At 43.2% G+C, this 18,070-nt stretch overlaps 1 protein-coding gene across 1 annotated transcript in view; it reads right to left on the bottom strand.

The window, feature by feature from the left end:
• Positions 1 to 337: 337 nt before the first annotated feature.
• znf827 (zinc finger protein 827) overlaps positions 338 to 18,070 on the bottom strand; it is a 60,201-nt gene continuing 42,468 nt past the window's right edge. Inside the window, exons 7-14 of the mRNA XM_079160280.1 lie at positions 17,602 to 17,656; positions 17,368 to 17,468; positions 12,429 to 12,566; positions 10,880 to 11,051; positions 10,000 to 10,166; positions 7,138 to 7,347; positions 3,822 to 3,999; positions 338 to 1,433 (exon numbers count right to left, since the gene is read on the bottom strand). Of these exons, the coding sequence (XP_079016406.1) occupies positions 383 to 1,433; positions 3,822 to 3,999; positions 7,138 to 7,347; positions 10,000 to 10,166; positions 10,880 to 11,051; positions 12,429 to 12,566; positions 17,368 to 17,468; positions 17,602 to 17,656 (2,072 nt within the window). The 3' untranslated portion in view covers positions 338 to 382. The remainder of the gene's footprint in view (positions 1,434 to 3,821; positions 4,000 to 7,137; positions 7,348 to 9,999; positions 10,167 to 10,879; positions 11,052 to 12,428; positions 12,567 to 17,367; positions 17,469 to 17,601; positions 17,657 to 18,070) is intronic.

Raw genomic sequence — 18,070 nt, 5'->3', positions numbered from 1 at the left:
AAACGACTAAAAGTAAAATATCTATAAAACTGAGATACGTTAGTTTCCTCAGATAATGCAACTGGGTCCAAGTCATTCAGACATTTCAAAACAGAAAAATAAAAGGTAATAGAGAGTAGTAGTTGAAGTAGTAATAATTCAATTGATAGAACTGATAAGAAAAGCAGCTTCTTGATATAAATGCATTTTTAGCATGTACAGCCTTTTTCTCTTATAAATGTTTTTCTTTTCTTTTCTTCAATATGTTTGTCTGCTCCAGCTTATTCTGCTGGTCTGATTGGAAAAGACGTTGCCCCCACTGCAGTGGTCAAGTGTCAATTCACACCACCGTCCGAGGAGTGAGGGGAGGAGGAGGAGGAGGACGAGGAGGAGGAGGGCGAGGTCAAACAGTCTTGGCCCTTTCCATCAGTCCCAGGTAGGCCAGGAAGGAGTGTTTGTGGGAGGAGGGTGAGGGGGAAGAGCGGGAGGGCGACGCCGAGTTGGAGGAGAAGAGGAGAGGAGATGTGGCGGGCCGCCATCTGGAGTGGAGGTGCGAGTGGAATGTGAAGCGGCTGTTGTGGGTGAACAAGGTGGTGAGGGGGATCAGGTGCGCCCGGTCGCAGTTCCTGTACTGCTCGAACACGTGGCGGGAGGAGGGGAGGAAGAGGGAGGGGCTGCCGCTGCTCGGTCCGCCGGGGTTCCTGGTGGTGGTGGTGGTGGTGCTGCCGTTGGTGCCGACCAAGCGGTGCAGAGGGCCAGTCGCATCCAGCGGGCGGGACTTGCCCAGCGTGAGTGACAGGGCGACGGACTGGAGCGCCTGGGACGCCGTCAGACTCATGAGAGGGCTGTTACTCCCACTCCCTCCGCTGCTCCCCCCTCCTCTGCTAAACAGGAAGTTCTCCCGGCTCTTTCGCAACGAAGAGACCCCCGGTGACGTTCCCTGGAGTGGCAGCTCCTCCTCTCCCGCCTCCTCGTCCTCCTCCACTTCTTCTTCTTCTTCTTCTCCTCCTCCTCCTCCCAAGCCTCCGTCCAGACCCCCCGCTCCTCCGCTCTGGTGTTTCTTGAGGTGGCGGCTGAAGACGAAGGGGTGTGTGGTGGTGAAAGGGCACTCTTGGCAGCCGAAAGTCTGGCGCGGCGCGTGCTTCAGCTTCTTGTGCAGGTTGAGGTTGTCCTTGCGCTTGCAGCTATAAGAGCAGCGGTCGCAGTGGAAGGGCCGCTCGCCCGTGTGCACGCGCACATGCTCGATCAGCTTGTTGGCCGTCTTGGACAAGTAGCCACACTGCTCACACTTGTAGTGGTTGCCCAGGCGGTGCCCGCGCATGTGGGCCTCCAATGAGGCCTGGTCCGGCCACAGTCCCTGGCAGATGCGGCAGCGGTACTCCATCTTACAGTGCGTCTTAAGGTGGCACTCCATGGCCGCTGGACGATTGGTGGAGTAGATGCAGAAAGGGCACCTGGGCAATGCAACAACAGGGGAAGTAGGGAGGGGAGGACACGACACACACACAAAAGCAAAAGGACAGTTGAAGGGGGGAGTGTACGTTCAGAAACCACAGAACACACCTTGAAATTGAACAACACAAAAATGATGAAGAGGAGAAGGACAGGTAAAGGAAAAAGTGTGCGTCATGTAGAGGTCTGTGTGCTCATGGTGGTATGTGTGGCAGTTTAATGGTGGGAGAATTGAGGTGATCAGGTATGTGTGTGTGTGGAGGAGGAGGAGGAGGAAGGGGGTGGGGGGGGGGGGGGGGGGGTGACAGGCTGGAGAAAGGGTTGGAGCAGTAGGACATGAAGGGAAATGAAGGAATGGAGTGGCACTTACATTTAAATAGCACCTTTCATCTGCTCTGGGCCCCAAAGCGCTTCACAAACCCTGCAGAACAGAATCACCTCAGAAAAACCTCCAAATGGTCAAGGCCCTCTCTCCCTTTCTACACACTCCTACATGTATATATAGAAACACTTCACATTGCTCGAGTGTATACACGTGTACACACTAGTCTAGAAAAAAAAAAAAAACTGGATGTCGGAGGTCAAAAAATGTAGGTAATGGGAGTTTATCTGGAACCTTTTCGCCCTTCGTGTCCATTAAGTAATTCTACACCTGTTTGGTTGAATCCTGCCTGCTTTTGAAAGTAAACATTAATGTGGTTTACATAAATTAAGAGATGTGTAAACCTTAAAGAGCTGAAAATACAACCCACATGTGCGGGTCTAAACATTGCAGCAAAGAAGTTTAAATTTAAATCTAATAAATATTCCTTCAATCTCTTTTCTTTCTCCTTTGAATAAAAAGGCTCTAAAATATCCACAACCTACTTCTTTCCCTTTTGAATGATGGCTCAAGAGAAATCACTCTGGCTTCGAGAAACATGAACACCAGACAGAAGAAACATTTAAAACCATTATAACTCCTTTACATGTATTCACTCACACACTACAGCTAGCAGCAAATCCTCAAGTTAGGGACTGAAGATGCTTTGTGGAGATCTTTGAGTGATGAGGGGGCGTCTTGTGTGTTTGTGATCTGGTCAAATATAAGTCAATGTAAACTGTGTTTGCAGCTTCCTAGTTCATATTTAGTGAAATGATACCATTTCCAGACATTTAGCAATGTTTAAAACATCCCATCTCCACTGATGGCTGCACAGAAAAAAAAAGAGAGATAGAACACAGATCTTTGTTCATGACGAGATGAGGCGATAATCATAATGGTTCTGTACATGCACAGACTGGAGTTATGAGAAAAAAATGGCTGGTGTTACTTGAAATGGATCTTTGACAAATGTTCCATTTACTGCATTGTTCCTAAATATGAAGGCAAAAAGTTATGTGTTTATCATCAGAAATGCTGTTAACCGCTACCCTAGAACTGAACGTGTGTGTGTAGGTACATTATTGTGGATCGGCCTGAACTCAAACACGACCATCGTCAGTGTGTGGTGTGGATGGTGAGATCAACAGATGGGCTTTATGGGGGCTCGACAGGCCTGTTATGGGACATAAACGTGTTACAGTACAACAAAGGCTCCTGTGGGACTGGAGTATGGAGATGGGGAGGGAAGCATGGAGGAGGACTGGAGCTACATCAAAAAGTGTATTTGTACATGTGCGGGTTGGGATACAAACTACACTGAGATAGAGTTACGCGTTGTCTTTGAAAGCTTTGCTTTAGGGCCATCCTTTGACCCGTGTCTTGTGTCAATGTCTACACTAAGATGTTACAAACGTACGTGATCTGACTAGGGGGTGTGCCTCTATATTATATTGTAAGCGTCTGTATGGTAGGTTTGTAAAATGCAGATTTCCTCAGATGTTTTTCTCTGGCATAGCCGTTAGCTGTGGGCAGTGGAACAACAGGCCCTGAGGGGGAAACCCATTTCCATCTCCTTCCCATTCTCCCTTCTGTTCAGAGCAGCCACTGCACACCCAGAGACCACCGTCTAATAAGTTACACTTGCCAAGAGAGGCGGTCGAGCACAACTACAGCTTGTATCATTTAATTTGCTGGCTGCAAATAATGGACATTAAAGAGAGGTTAACTGATAGAGGACACATGGCTACACACATCTTCAAATAGGCTGTTACAATCAGCTCTAATTTATGATAACATCAGCCAGCAGTCTCTTTGTATCCTTTATTTTACATGCATCATTTTATATATGTAAAATGAGAAACATATTGCATGTAAACCATTGTGAGATGCCTGAAACGTTAAGTCTGTTGCCATAGCTTGCACACCCCCTAACGTTGGTCTGTGTGTGTGCAGTGTGCAGTGAATTGACGAGGGGAGGGGGGGATGGGCGGAGCTAGGAACCTCTGTCTGTACTTGCTTTCCTTACTTGAGCCCTCCGGAGGGGACGGTGTGGCACTTCTTGTGCTCCAGCAGCTGCTCGGGCGTCTTGAGGAACTTGTGGCAGACGTCGCACTCAAACATCCGCGTGATGAGGTGGATCTGAAGGTGCCGTTCGTACATGCTACGCGTCTTGCACACAAAATTGCAGAAGACGCATTCGAAGCCTGTAGAGAAGGAGAGAGAGAGAGAGAGAGATAGAGAGAGAGAGAAAAGAGGGTCAGTCGAGACTGAATCGGTTTTAATGATTTTAATGGTTAGATGATTATGTGCTCTTCAGACTCGGCATCGCTGAAATCTCTGAGAGCATCTATAGAAAACGGGAACAAAGGGAGTACAGATGCAGGGAAAAAGACCAGAGTATATATATGCAGCGATGCAGCGATGGTTGAGATATCTTCACTTTGAGCTCCAAATAACAACAGATTCCACAGTTCTCAGAATACAACCTGTCAGACACATTTGCGACGGTGTGGAGTTTATCCAGATAACCCCGGTGACATCATCTGGGTGATTAGAAAGCTTTGCCATCGCAATAGAAGTCATAATGTAGTTTTTATTTGCTTTTATTCTTTTTAAAAACAAACTATACTACGGCTTTATAGGGATTTACTTTTCACATACTAAACTATGACTTTTATTTACAAACAATTACTTTGAATGACTTACTGTACTATGACTATATACAAGGACTTTTTGGTGTTGCTATACTATACTTTTTTAATGACTTTTAAAGACATAGTACACCATAATTTTTTTTTTTACAACATACTATACTATGAATTTTTTATGATATACTGTACTACCACATTTAATGACTTGCTATACTCTGACTTTTTTAACTTTCTAATGACATATACTATGACTTTTTTTTAAATTGAAATACTCTGACTTTTTTGCCATTTTAATGAAATACTTTGCCATTTTAATGACCTTTTCATGACATACTATTCTATAAATTTTTTTTGCTCCAATAAGTCTCTCCAGTTGATCCAGAATGCTGCAGCACGTGTACCGACAAGAACTAAGAAAAGAGACATTATTCACATTATTCCCGTATTAGCTTCTCTGCTCTGACTCCCTTTAAAATACAGAATGCAGAATCCTGAATTTAACATCCGTATCCTTACTTACAAAGCCCTAAATGGTCATGCATTATTAAAAGAGCTTATAGTAACTTATTACCCCACTAGAACACTGCGCTCCCAGAATAAAGGGAAAAGGCTCCGGCTTGCCTTGGAACAGCCGTTAGTAATGCTGCTGTAGGCCGAGACTGCCAGGGGACTTCCTCTGACACAATGAGCTCCTCTCTCCTCTCTCCTCCGCTCCATCTGTATATATTCATGTCCCGTGAATGCATGTTCCTAACTTGGCTTCTTCCCCGGAGTCTTTGTGCTCTCTTGTCTCACAGGTTTCCATGGACCGGGGTACACCTGGATGATGGTTGTGCCCGCTACCGTGGCCCTGCTTGACACCCACTGCTACTATAATTAATCATAATATTATATCCATTGCTGCTATTATAATAATAATTCAATTATATCTACCGTTACCCGTCCCTCTCTCTTTGCCTCTTGCTCCCTCTGCTTAAGGGGGCACTTTTGTCCTGCCACTGTCACCATAGTGCTGCGTACGATCTGGACTGGCTTCATAACAAAAGTGTCTCCAGATGAATTCTGTTCTGACTTCACGCTATATAAAATTAAATGAATTAAAATGTCATATAGTAGTCTTGCAAAAGACCGTCATTCCATTTAGGTCAAAATTACTTTGTCAGTTCTGGAACAATATTACAATTATATTACAATTATGATATGGTGTCGTAAACATTCATAGAAAGTATGTTGTAAAGGAGTTTCTGAAAAGGTAATTGTGTGTTATGTCATTAAAAGTCATTTAAAAAAGGTCAGGGTATCATAAGTCCTAAAAAAGGTCATAGTAAACTGTATGTCGAAACAATAAAAAAGACAGTATATTATGCAAAAAAAACGAATAAAGTCATAGTATATATAGCATGTTGAAGAGTCAAGAAGAAGCAAAAGTATAGTTTTTTTTAAAGCTTTAAAAAGTCATAAAAAAGAAAAGAAAAAAGTCAGTTTAGCATGTTGGAAAAAAAGTCATGAAAAACATGTTGAAAAAAGTCATAAAAAAGCGATAGTATATTACATGGAAAAATAGGTCATAGTAGGGTCTGATGAAAAAAGCTATAAAAAGTCTTAGGATAGTATGTTGAAAAAAGTCATAAAAAAATGAATCTGTATAGTATGTCGGAAAAACTTCATAGTACAGAATGTCAAAAGTCATAAAAGGGAAATAGTATAGTATGTCTAAAAAAGTATTTAAAAAAAGACAGCATAGTATGTTGAAAAAAAGCTATAAAAAGTCATAGTATAGTATTTTGAAAAAAGTTTTTCTATGACTGAGTCATAGTGGAGTATCTACAACAAAATAAAAATTCATGGTATAGTATGCCAAAAAAAAAGTCAATGTAAAGTAAGTCACAAAAAAGTCATACACTATGTTGAAAAATGTAATTTTATATTATGTTGAGAAAAGTACAGGGAGACCCTAAAAAAGTCACAAAAAGTCTAGTAGTACAGTAGCTCATTCAAATGAAAACCACAGACAAACAAATCATAGTATGTCCTGTAAAGTCATTTGATGAAAACAGGGATTACTAGCTGGACTATAATTTCTAAATTTAATCAAATTAAACACCTATATACTATGCACACACACACACATTACAACACTTCAGGACACGAGTCTCACCACACACGTTCATGCAAGCATCACCCGATCAGTGAGGGAGCCGTCAGGTTAAGGTAGAGAATAGAATATAGCAGCAAACAAGTATTTGCAATGTAAAGATATGCTGGAGTAATGGCTACCGGAGCTGAGAATGAAGTGGCTCTTTCTCTCTGTGTGTTGTAATCAGAGCTTCTCTTCGCTTTGTTTACATAGCCGGGCCGGACGCACGTGCACGTGAGTCTCTCTGTTGCGTCCCACTGGCTAGCGCTTGGCCGCCGCTCTGCACTGCGCTCATACGGCAGTTACAGTTGAGAATGCAATCCTCATCAGTCGCTGTGGAAGCGTAGCGGATGTATTTTTGAACGATAAAAGTACTGAAGGATGTCTTCTTGCCGAGGTCAGGGGAAAATGCATTCTAGCATTTCTATTGTTTGGTCACTGTCGATCAATGTTAAACTTGTATTTCATTGTTGCCTTGTCAGTCATGAATATATAAATATATAGACTGTTGTTGAGAAGTGCATCTGGTGAAGATATTTCCCACAATTCCTTACCTTTGTCAGACTTGTCCTCAGTTCCTGATCCCGAGTGGCTTCCAGAGCTGGACTGGCTTCCTGCGGAGGAGGGCAGGGCCAGCAGGCCCCTGAGTTCTTCGTTACCGTGGGTGAGGTCTCCGCCCTCCGAGCTGTTGAGCGAGTCGCTGAGGGCCGAGAGGGAAGAGGAGGTGCTCTTGGTCTCGCTGAGGGGACTTCTTGAGCTCAGACCTGGACACAAAGACGACAGAGTAAAAAAGATTTAGCATTTTAATAGAAAAACGTTACCAGCTCCAGCTCGCACTCATGCGCTAGATATCAACTGAAACCCTGCAAAAATTGTGGGGTGTCATTTATGTAGAAAAATCTGTTTAAAGTACCCCATCGTTCTGTACACGCACACACACACACACCCACACACACACACACACACGGAATACAAACAGGCAGCCCTCTGCTCTGACTGAGGCCCTGCTGCCAGTCAAATCAAGATGCAGTGTGCTTTTATTGATCCCCTTCTCTAAGTCTGCAATTCACTGGGAAGAGCGAGGGAATTAGAAGGGGGGGGGGGGCAAGAGGGAGGTACGGGTGAGGAGCGTGGGTCATGGCCGAAGGAGCTAAGATGGCGGGAGCATCTCAGGGCACAGCTCAACAAAGGGCATTCACTCAGACGGGAGTGAGAGGAGGGAGAAAAGGCTGCACAGATCCTCAAATGGTTGACCTATCTTTCCAACGCAGGCAGACCCACGCGCGCGTCTAAAAACACAAGAAATACAAGAATATCCGCATAGAGTTCACACACACACAAGGAATTGTCAGAGAAGATATGATTAATTGCTTTCAATCAAATCTAAATAAACCAGGGCCATTCAGAGCGCAGTGTTAGCAGCATTTTGAATACAGTCTTGAACCAGCTCGAGGGGCTTTTATCTTCTCTGCTGCAGTATTTAACATACACTTGCCTTCTCTTACAATAGCCAAAAGGCTAATAACACAGAATATAAGCAAAAAGGAAATAAATGCACTTCTTTGAGCCAGTGGGCCTCAACCTTGAAACCCACCTTTACGGGAAAATATATTCCATTTTCTCTTTTACTGAATAGCTTTGCCCGGTAACGCTGATGGAACGGAAATAAAGAGGCAAAGCATGTCTATCTGTCAGTGTATCCAGGGTGGAGATCAAGTAACACCGTCACATGATTCACTACCTCGCCCCCTACTGTTAAGGGCGCCCAACCAACCCTTTCCCCATGCCGAGTCCAGTCGTCGCAGGGGGTCAGCTGCTGAGCTCAGCCATCTCCTGCCTGGGCGTGTCTACACAGTCGACCAGATAACTAGCCTTTTACAGTCTGCGAGGAGTCACTCTGTCCACCTTACACTGAGAAGTATAAACACGTTAACAAAACCAGGCTTAACCATGACAAACCACTCAAGTCTCCACATGTAGAAGGTAGAAAGCGGGAGACACTCCTGTACATTTGTATGTTTGGTGGTGTTGTCCATCTTGTGCGAGACTGAGATAAATGCCAAGCCAGGCTGAGAGACTTAAAAGATGGCCACAGTGGCATCGTAAACCGAGCTTGTCTCCAAAGGAACCAAGGCCTATTGATTTTTTCCCCTCAGGCACGATAAGGGCCAACCTTCTCAGATAAACAAGGCCACTGTGGCCTCTGAAAGACCCCTCAGCTGTCTAGGCCGGACAATCCCACCCACCCACACATACAGACAAGCGCCACACACACACACACACACTGGGGAACAGCGGAAGACCAAAACGTCAGTAATACACTGGAGAAGGCTGTTTTAGACAAAAACACTCATATTGACCACCGGGGGTTCAAACCAGCAGCTTTAAAAGTCCAAAGAAGGCCGACAGGAGGCAGCTAGTTTGTGAAACATGTCTACGGCTCGTGTTTCCCCGTGTCCTCTGAACTGATACAGAACTAGGTGTTCATGAAGTGTAAATGACTGTCACATTAGAATGGTCATATATAGTAGATACAGCACAGTCCATTTAGACAGTGACGCATATTTGTTGTGCTGGTTCTGTACTAAAAACACATTGGATATGAAACCAAAAGTAAATTAGTTGATCAATATATCGGCACAGATTTAGCTGATTCATTAATCGTTTAAGTCATTTTTAAAGCAAAATACGTAAACATCAGCTCCTCAAACGTGGGCTTTTACTGGGTTCTTTATATACATGTGTCAATTTTGACTTTTTTATGTTTTCTGACATTTTACAGACCAAACTATTAATTGGAAAAAGTACTCTGCAGATGAATCAATAACCGACTTTAATTTGAGTGTGTTTACACACACACACAAGTTAAGTGAATAGTGTAAGAACTGTAACCATATCATTGGAGGGACTATGTATAAAAAGACTTCATTTCTCAAAACCATTAAAGCCGTTGTTTAAATTTAAACCCCCATGTGTTCGGAGTACAGAGCCAAAACAATAGAAAATGTGTCACTGTCCAAGTACTGCACTGTATGTCTATTCTGAGCTGTGAACAAGAGCCACAATGTGTAAGCTACCACCCACTCCAACATGTGAGAGAGATATTTTGAAAATAACTCCATAAAGCATCTTTCTAGGGTTTGAATCATACCTTTTAGTAATACATTGAGTTTGAAAACGGTGCATGAACATCAGACACACGAACATTACCCTAAAGCTAAAACTACGAGTGTATTAGTCCACTACTCAATCAAGAGAAAAGTCAAAATCTAAATAGAAACTATGGAGACAAATCGATAGACCACTTATCAATTTACTGAAGAAATAATGATAATGTTTGTTCCACCAACACATGCAGTACGAGAGCGGCTATGTTATCAAGGGCGTCTCTCGGGACCAGTGGAGGGATTCTGTACCTGCATGTCCAGTACTAATGTGGTTCTTCATGTCGTTCTCCTCCATGCAGACGTAGTCACAGACGCTGCAGCAGAGCGAGAACATCCACTGCTCCTTGTCCACATGGAGCGACATGTGGCTGACAAACTGGGCATTCAGCTCCGTCTGGAAATCACACACATGGCAGCTGGACAGAGAACAGAGAGGAAGAGGAAGAGGAAGATGGCGAGAACAACCGTCAGCTTTAGTGTTATATTATGTCTGCATAAATTGGTACGTGGTACAGAGTGGATCTATTTCTATTCATTTATTAGACAATTGAAAATAAAATAAGTATTACAGCATGAGAACAACATTTTGGAAAGTACACTCATTTGAATTCTTGCAGAGTTAGAGGAGAAGATGGTCTAAGGAGCACCGAGGAGTCTTGTTGTCATGAAACACCAGGAAGTCATTACACACAAATAAGAGATATTTCAGCACATAACACCCCGTACAACCACACACATTTCTACACTTCAGGCTTTTTGAATGCATTGAATAAACAGGATGTTACATGTTAATAAGGCAGCTTAAGGTGTGAGGATAAGGGGATAAATGGACACGACTCTGCTTTTGATTTTCTCATCCAACTCTTGTAGAGAAAGCAAATAATAATAAATATAAATAATAATTATAATAATAATTTCCAGATAAATGACTCACAAAAAAAGAGAAAATTGAAAAAGAAATTAACAAAACAAAGTAATTGGGGAGAAATTAAATGAAAAAAAAAGACATCAGGATATATTTGGGCATGAAGCAGCAGATGCAAATCAATCCAAAACAGCCCTGATTCTAACCTCTGCTACTGGCTGGAGACCTCCTTCATAGAGGCGTGTGTCGGTCTGTTATCGTTACCTGTAGTAGTACGGGCAGTTCTTGCGCTCGGCAGACTCGGCTGTAACAGCGCTGACAATCTGCTCAGCATCTGTATTGACCAGCTTGACAGAGTGGATGGTCAGGTGCTGATTGAGGTTAGCCCTGCACTTGGCTGCATAAGGACACAAGTGACACTTGTATTTCCTCTCGTCTGCAAAAACAAACACAAGAACCACAGGTTACTGTAAGCATTACCTCAGGTGATCTTCCATTATGTCGCCTCAAAGCCTTTAAAGCGAGCTTCAACCTAATTATTTAATGCCTAACCCGGCCTCACCTCAGCCTGATCTCAACTTTAACTCTGACCCTGGGAAGAAGGAGGAAAACACATCGTGTGATGTCGGACAAAATCAACTTTTCAGGGAGCATCTGGATATTCCTGTAGATGCCACGAGATGGTGAAAATAGGAGGCGCATAGAGACATCAGTCATACTCATTTGAAAGCACTCTCAGATCAAATAGGAAAAAAAAAAATCTAATTGCAATATTTCCTTTTATGCCAAAACAATGTTTTCTCCGACTAGCTCCCCCTAAAACACACACACACGCGCACACACACACACACACACACACACACACCATTTGCCCCAAGGACATGAAGCCAGGCAACCTTTATGTCGCCGGGGAAACCAAAAAGACCATCACACTGACATATGCCCCTGCTTCTGCTCTCTGTGGTGTGGCCAAGCTGTTCGCAGCCAACACTCTCAGATGGCGTGTGTGTGTGTGTGTGTGCGCCGTGTTGTGTGTGTGTGTGTGTGTGTGCACTCAAAATGTGAGAGCATGTCCAATTGTGTGGGGGCATTTGGTACACGAGTCTCCATTTGTGCGCCCAGTGATTTAGTCCGCAATCCCAAGTAGGTTGCATCAATTTCTAATCCAGCGTTTAATTTGCTTTAAATAAAAATTGCATAAGCAGGATAGTCATTAATTTATTTTCTTAATAAGGGCAGAGAGAGAGAGAGAGCGAGCGAGAGAGAGAGCGAGAGAGAGAGAGGGAGGGACTGCAGAAGACAAGTGATGGGGAAGAATGGATCAATTGGGAGCAAAGAAGGGCCAAGTTTGAAAACACAGAGTAATCAGGACACAAGGGAGCGTACAGCTTCATCCTGAGGAAGTCTCCCGTGTCGGAGTGTGAGAGACAAAGTGAATGAAGGAAACTAATCGTGACTGCATCAGAATTACTGGTGTGTGTGTGTGTGTGTGTGTGTGTGTGTGTGTGTGTGTGTGTGTGTGTGTGTGTGTGTGTGTGTGTGTGTGTGTGTGTGTGTGTGTGTGTGTGTGTTACTCTATGAGGCATACCTCTAGCTGGGTAATTAGACGGGCAGTTTTCCCAGAGAGACTAATCATGGTAGTAATCTCTTTAAAGGAAGGGTAATCTAGTCTAGTCAACCTTATTTACTTACTGGAGGCAGCAAAAATACAAGCTCAAACTCCGCAGCGAACATCTACACGTTAAACAAAGAGATGGGATCGTGCGGCGTTGGCGTGCATGTGCGCTAACAATGTTGCTGTGTCTTTATTTACCTGTGTGTAGAGACAGATGTCTAGAAAGCGTCTGTTGTCGACCGAACACTTTGCCGCAGACAGGACAGGGGAAGAGCTGCTCATTTAGTCTCCACGGGGCAATCCCGTTTCCCGGCTCCCCATCGTCCTTTTCTGAGTCTGGAAGAAACGCAGAAAACCATCGTCATCATTCACCGCTGACACAATCGGCCACAGAAGCAGCAGCTACAGGTAGACCAAAGGCTGTTAAGTCCTGCGGCCATGCATCAAACAAAGTAACTCAATATGTATTGATGTTTAAACCGTAACTATTAAACCACACCGCAGCAGTGCTTATGTACTGTGGTGTTCTTTGAACCTTGATTTTAAATCATCTTTTGACATATTTGTGTGGCATTTGGCTTTTAGTTCATTAGTAGACAGTTGAGAAGTAAAAAGGAAACAAGGGGAGAGGAGACATGTCAAAGTATTCTTCAAGGAAAGATTTGGGGAGTTTGGTAAATATTAGGCTAGATGCTAGCTCAGCTTAGCACAAAGACCAGAAACAAGAGGTAACAGCCGGCTTGCCAAGAAACAGTAAAGACCACAGCTTGTTGTCTTTGCATTTTGGTTTTTGTACCCGTTGCATGTAGGTGTATTGTCAGGCGAGCTGTGTCCCTCTACTCCTATCATAAGCTGACCGGCTGAGGAGAATGAGCTTACTTCCAAAAACTATTCCTTTCTACCCGGCTATAACAATCTCATACAGTATTCTCATTCTGTGAAGGTGCCCATTAACCCTCCAACCACCTCCATCAGCCCTATGGAGGGCTGTGTGGCTCTCGACGCCTCCGGCCTCCACCCTACTGCACAGACAGGCAGGCAGGAGAGGCCGGAGGTGAGACTGGCGAAGAGACAAACTACTCACGAGAATTAAAGACGACACAAAATAGAGATAATAATGAGAGAGAGAGAGAGAAAAGTCTATGGTTAATAAGTGGTTCTTCCTTTTAGATTCAGTTTAAGTATAACATTACATTCACTCAGAGCATTGCCTAAAACAGTCTAATCTATCGGGAACGGTCTCATTCCCTTCAGTTTCGGGGAAACAACAGAACAACCGATACACTGTGGGCTAATTTGCTAACCCACAAGACTGAAACCTGCCTGCTACCATTTGACAGAAGCTCCTCGTCTAGCCTGCGGGTGGGATGAAGTGCGAATGCATTCTTAATGTCAACAGCAAGCACCAGTCCTTTGCTCTAAAGCCTGCAGCATACACATATCACTGTAGCTCTCCGTACTGCACCCCCCCCCCCTTCCCTCCATCTCCACCCCGCAATCAAAGAAATAAAAAGAAGGAGAGCGACTTTGATAGATCGGAAGAATCGGAAGTGTCGGTTTTGAATTAACCCTCTCCATCGGACATAGAGGACTCCACAAGGATCGTAACATATAGAACTTACTCAGACGGAGGCCTTTACTTAATGTACGCATGGCTCAAAGAACACACTACACTCAAACTAAAGTTTCTGTAATTCTTCTGACTTTTGTTTTCAGTGTTTCCCCCTCTCACTAAAACTTTAGATTCATCGCAGATGGAAATCAGTGCGCATAAGCTTGATAGTCTAAGAATCTTTAGGTCACGTAATGTAAAAATGTATCTTCAACAGAAAGTGGTGAGAGCTTCTTAAAGTCACATTCAACCGTTAAAAAGAGTATATTTTAGTTGTCCTATGAAAAGCATTGATGAGGCGTTTATGGTGATAAAGATACCACAATGAGGAAAAGCAAAGATTGTTTTGACGTGCGGGGGTGTGTTTAATGTAAAAGAACAGACGCATTGGCTTTGGAAGGTGGTGTGAAATTACATTTTACTGTTGCACTGACTCAAAAACCCTGGAGCCTTTTATCTGTATCTGTGTCACATACTTAATCCTCTCTAAAAACCCAGGGAATTTATGTTGTGTGCCTTTTGTTTATTAATTTATTTATGTCACACCACTGTCAGAGCAAAATTGCAGCACATTTGGTTTGATCCAGAAAATGGCCTTATGCATTTTATTAGTACTTTTTCCAATGGACAGTAGCTAGTATACTGACATATGCAAATAAACTGATATACATGAAGGACACAAAATAAGGGCAGGGTGCACGTGCACTACCTCCAGGCATCTTTTCTTTGTCTCCATATGCTGTTGTATAGTTTCTATATTTATTCTATACCTCCTATTATTCATTTATTTTACTTTCTCTATGTGCCTGTACTATTGCTGTCCTTGTGCTTCTGCAACAACCTGACTTTCCCTGCGTGAGGATAAATACAGGTTTATCTAACTTTGTAATTTTGGTAATATAGGTGCCAGAAAAAGAGTGGATCTATAATTAGTCAAACATAAACACATCTTGTTGCATTTTCCACGTTATCTTGATTTGGAATAAAAAAGGCCTTTATCCTTTGGTATCATTCTAAGAAATACTAAACATGTTCTGAGGGGAATAACGCAGCTGTCGTAATTTGGGTTTACTGAAAGAATCGGTCAAGTTGATTAATCAATGAATCACTTAAGTTGCTTTTTAAGAAGAAGTGTGAGACATAATGTCTGGAGTGGTCACAGCTTCTCCGAGGTGAGAATGTGCGGCTTCTCTCGGTTTGTGTAAACTGAACATCTTTATGTTCTTTCCACTGCAGGTTTGTGACTCACCACACGTCATTAAGGTGAGGGAGGGCCCATGTGTGATGGAAAAAAAACATACAAGTAGATCTGGGAAAAGCAGTATTTGTCTGAAAACGATGTAAATAATCAGTAAAAACCGCGTGTATGTTTGTGGTTCCTCAACTTCGACAAAGTCACGGACTTCCTGACCTCCTGCATTAGCTGAAACCGGCCTCTCACAATGACAGCAGCTTGATGTCTGACTTTAACAGGCTGATCACATCCTTTTCCAACCCTACGTTCCCTTTGTCTGTGTGGCTTATTGGGAGAATCCTAGGTCTTCTTATGGGGCTTGCAGCTAAAGCTCAGCACATAAAAGCATTAACTTGTCCTGATTCAAAAGTGAGACTAGGGGACGGCCTGCTCACACAGGTGATGAGGAGTCGCGCGGCAAGGGCTTGAGGCCACGACCCGGCAAACACACTGATGATTAAGCCAGTTAGGGCGTGGCGTGAGCCTTGAAGTGGTTAATGGCTTAATTAGTGCCTTTAGAGCCGGAGAGAGAGAGAGAGAGAGAGAGAGAGAGGGAGAAATGAGGGATTGTGCTAAAGCCCAGACTGAAGTGAGAAGACACAAACTCGTACTCACTTGTTCTTTCTCGCTTAGATTGCAATGAGCAGGTTTCTGTCTCAGAGGTACTGTTGAATATTAGCGCCGCTTATGTCACCCATTGAAAAATTGTTGTGGACAGAACATCACTGTTCATGACGATGATAATGAAATTAAAAGATGTCGTTTTTTCCCTTTTACATTGTCAATTACACTATAAAATATCTGCAGGAAAGTGGTCGGCTTTTCCTGTTAAATAGACGGCCAATTGTCACCCATCGCTTACAAATACTGTTACAACCGGTGCATTTCATGTACAAGTAAAACTAAACTAAACTTAGCTAAACCTGTGAATGTCTTAATGCTGGGTCCAATAAGTGTGATGGCTTGTGAGGGAAAGGTGGAGTGAACGAAAAGGGAAAAAAAGACGGTAAAGTTCCCCAAACACTGAACAGAAAATATGTTTGATTAAAGGTCTGCCTGCTTACAGCTGCAACTACAAATGCGAACCAATACTTGGAGCAGGGGTTGGTAAAACAGGGAGAGAATGAAGACACAAAAGGAAAAGAGCAGGCACAGAGAGACACGCATGAGGGGGAGAAAGGAGTAAAATAGTACAACTGTAAAACAGTGAGCAGCAGAGGCTGACTGTGAAGCTTAAACACACAAGGGAAAGGGGAGGTGGTCGGGGCGAATTAACTTTCAGGACACTCTTGACACCCAGAAGCCAATCAGATTTTCATTAACTGGCAGAGGGACAGGCAAAGCTGGCACAAGCTAATTAACCTCTGGATCTCTCACTGCCAAAGGAACATGGAGGGAAGTTCTGGGATGCCAGGGAAGAGGGGAGGAGAGGGAGACGGGGGGATGCCCCGGGCAGAGGCCTTCGAGTTGGGGAAATGCGTGAGAGTGCAGTAAGGCCGGCCGGAGCTCTAAATATGAAGCGGGGAGAGGGAGGAAGGTGAGATCATGGGAAGTTGGAGGTGGTTAATTGAGATGCGTCCTTTGGGCTGTATACTCTTTTTTTTTAAAAGGTGTCTTCATGTATCGGCAGGCTACAAAGCTTTCTGTGCAAGAGTGTGTGTTGCGTGTCTGTAAATGCATGTGTGTGTATAATGAGCATCTCTGCAAAGAATGGAAGACTTGGAGTCCTGGAGGATGCTGTGCTGTGAATGATGCAGCGGTTCTGACTTGTTTTAACCAGCTGCAGATCATTTTTCTGAATATAATTTCTAAGGAGGAGACAATCATTTTACAAAACAGCAAGCATAAAATACACCAGGGCTGTAACTAACAATTATTTTCATTATCAGTCAATATGCAGATTATTGTCTGAATTAATTGTTTGTGAAAAAATGCCATTCACAACTTGTTTTGTCTGACCAATGATCCAAAAACCAGAAAAAATTTTACATTTACGGTCACATATGACAAAAGAAAATACAAATATTTACACCTGATTAGCTGGAATCACTAAATGTTCTTCATGTTTGCTTGAAAAATGACCAAAAATGACCAAAAACACTTATTTATCACAATTGTTGCAATTAATCGACTTATTGTAGCAGATCTAAAAGACACAAAATTGAATAAAGATAATGTCCCTCCATCTTCAGCCTGCTATAAACTGATATATCTCTTCCATTACTACTACTACTACTACTACATGTTCCTGTGCGCGTGTGCATATGCGTGTGTGTTTACATGCGTCTCACCATGGAATAGTGCCCGGGTAGAAGAGCTGGGTTCTGCGGGGGAAGAGCTCTTGGAGCGCGAGTTAAAGGGTGATTGTCTGAAGCACTCGTCCAGGAACGAACTGAAACATGACACATAACACGAACAGTTAACATGGCTACTAAATGAAACGCATATTCAAACTATATTGGAAAAATGCAGGATATGACAATAGTATTATCATGAGACAAAGACAGAGGGTATTCCTGACTCACCTGTTTATTCCCACCATGTTACTGTCTTTGTGGTTGTTGGCTTTGCTGACTTTTTCTGGGGGGAAAAGAACAAGAAAACAAAACATATTAAACACAGGCAATACAATACTATATATATTTATATTTTACAGTTTCTATTTATTCAATACACCATTTACTCAAATCAGACCCCGTAGTAGACCTTTACACAGAGGTTATACTGCAGATGAAGAACATTGATGGAGGCTCCATGAAAAGCTAGTAAGTCGACCTTGAGCTAGTGTTTCTAGTATGACTTTCAAGTCCACTGTATGATGGAGATGCCACTACAGATTACTCTTTCTGTTAATAAATGGATACCAGACAGAATCCTGCACGTAGTCCATCACACAACAGAGAAACCAACACTATATCCTCCTGATTCCTTGAGGCTTAACGCGGCTGGTAAAGCACAGGTTGGCCGTGCCAGCAGGGGTGCACTAGCCATCTG

Source organism: Pholis gunnellus (assembly GCF_910591455.1).
Source record: "Pholis gunnellus genome assembly, chromosome: 5".
Taxonomy (NCBI): domain Eukaryota; kingdom Metazoa; phylum Chordata; class Actinopteri; order Perciformes; family Pholidae; genus Pholis; species Pholis gunnellus.
This window is presented reverse-complemented; position numbering and strand designations above follow the sequence as displayed.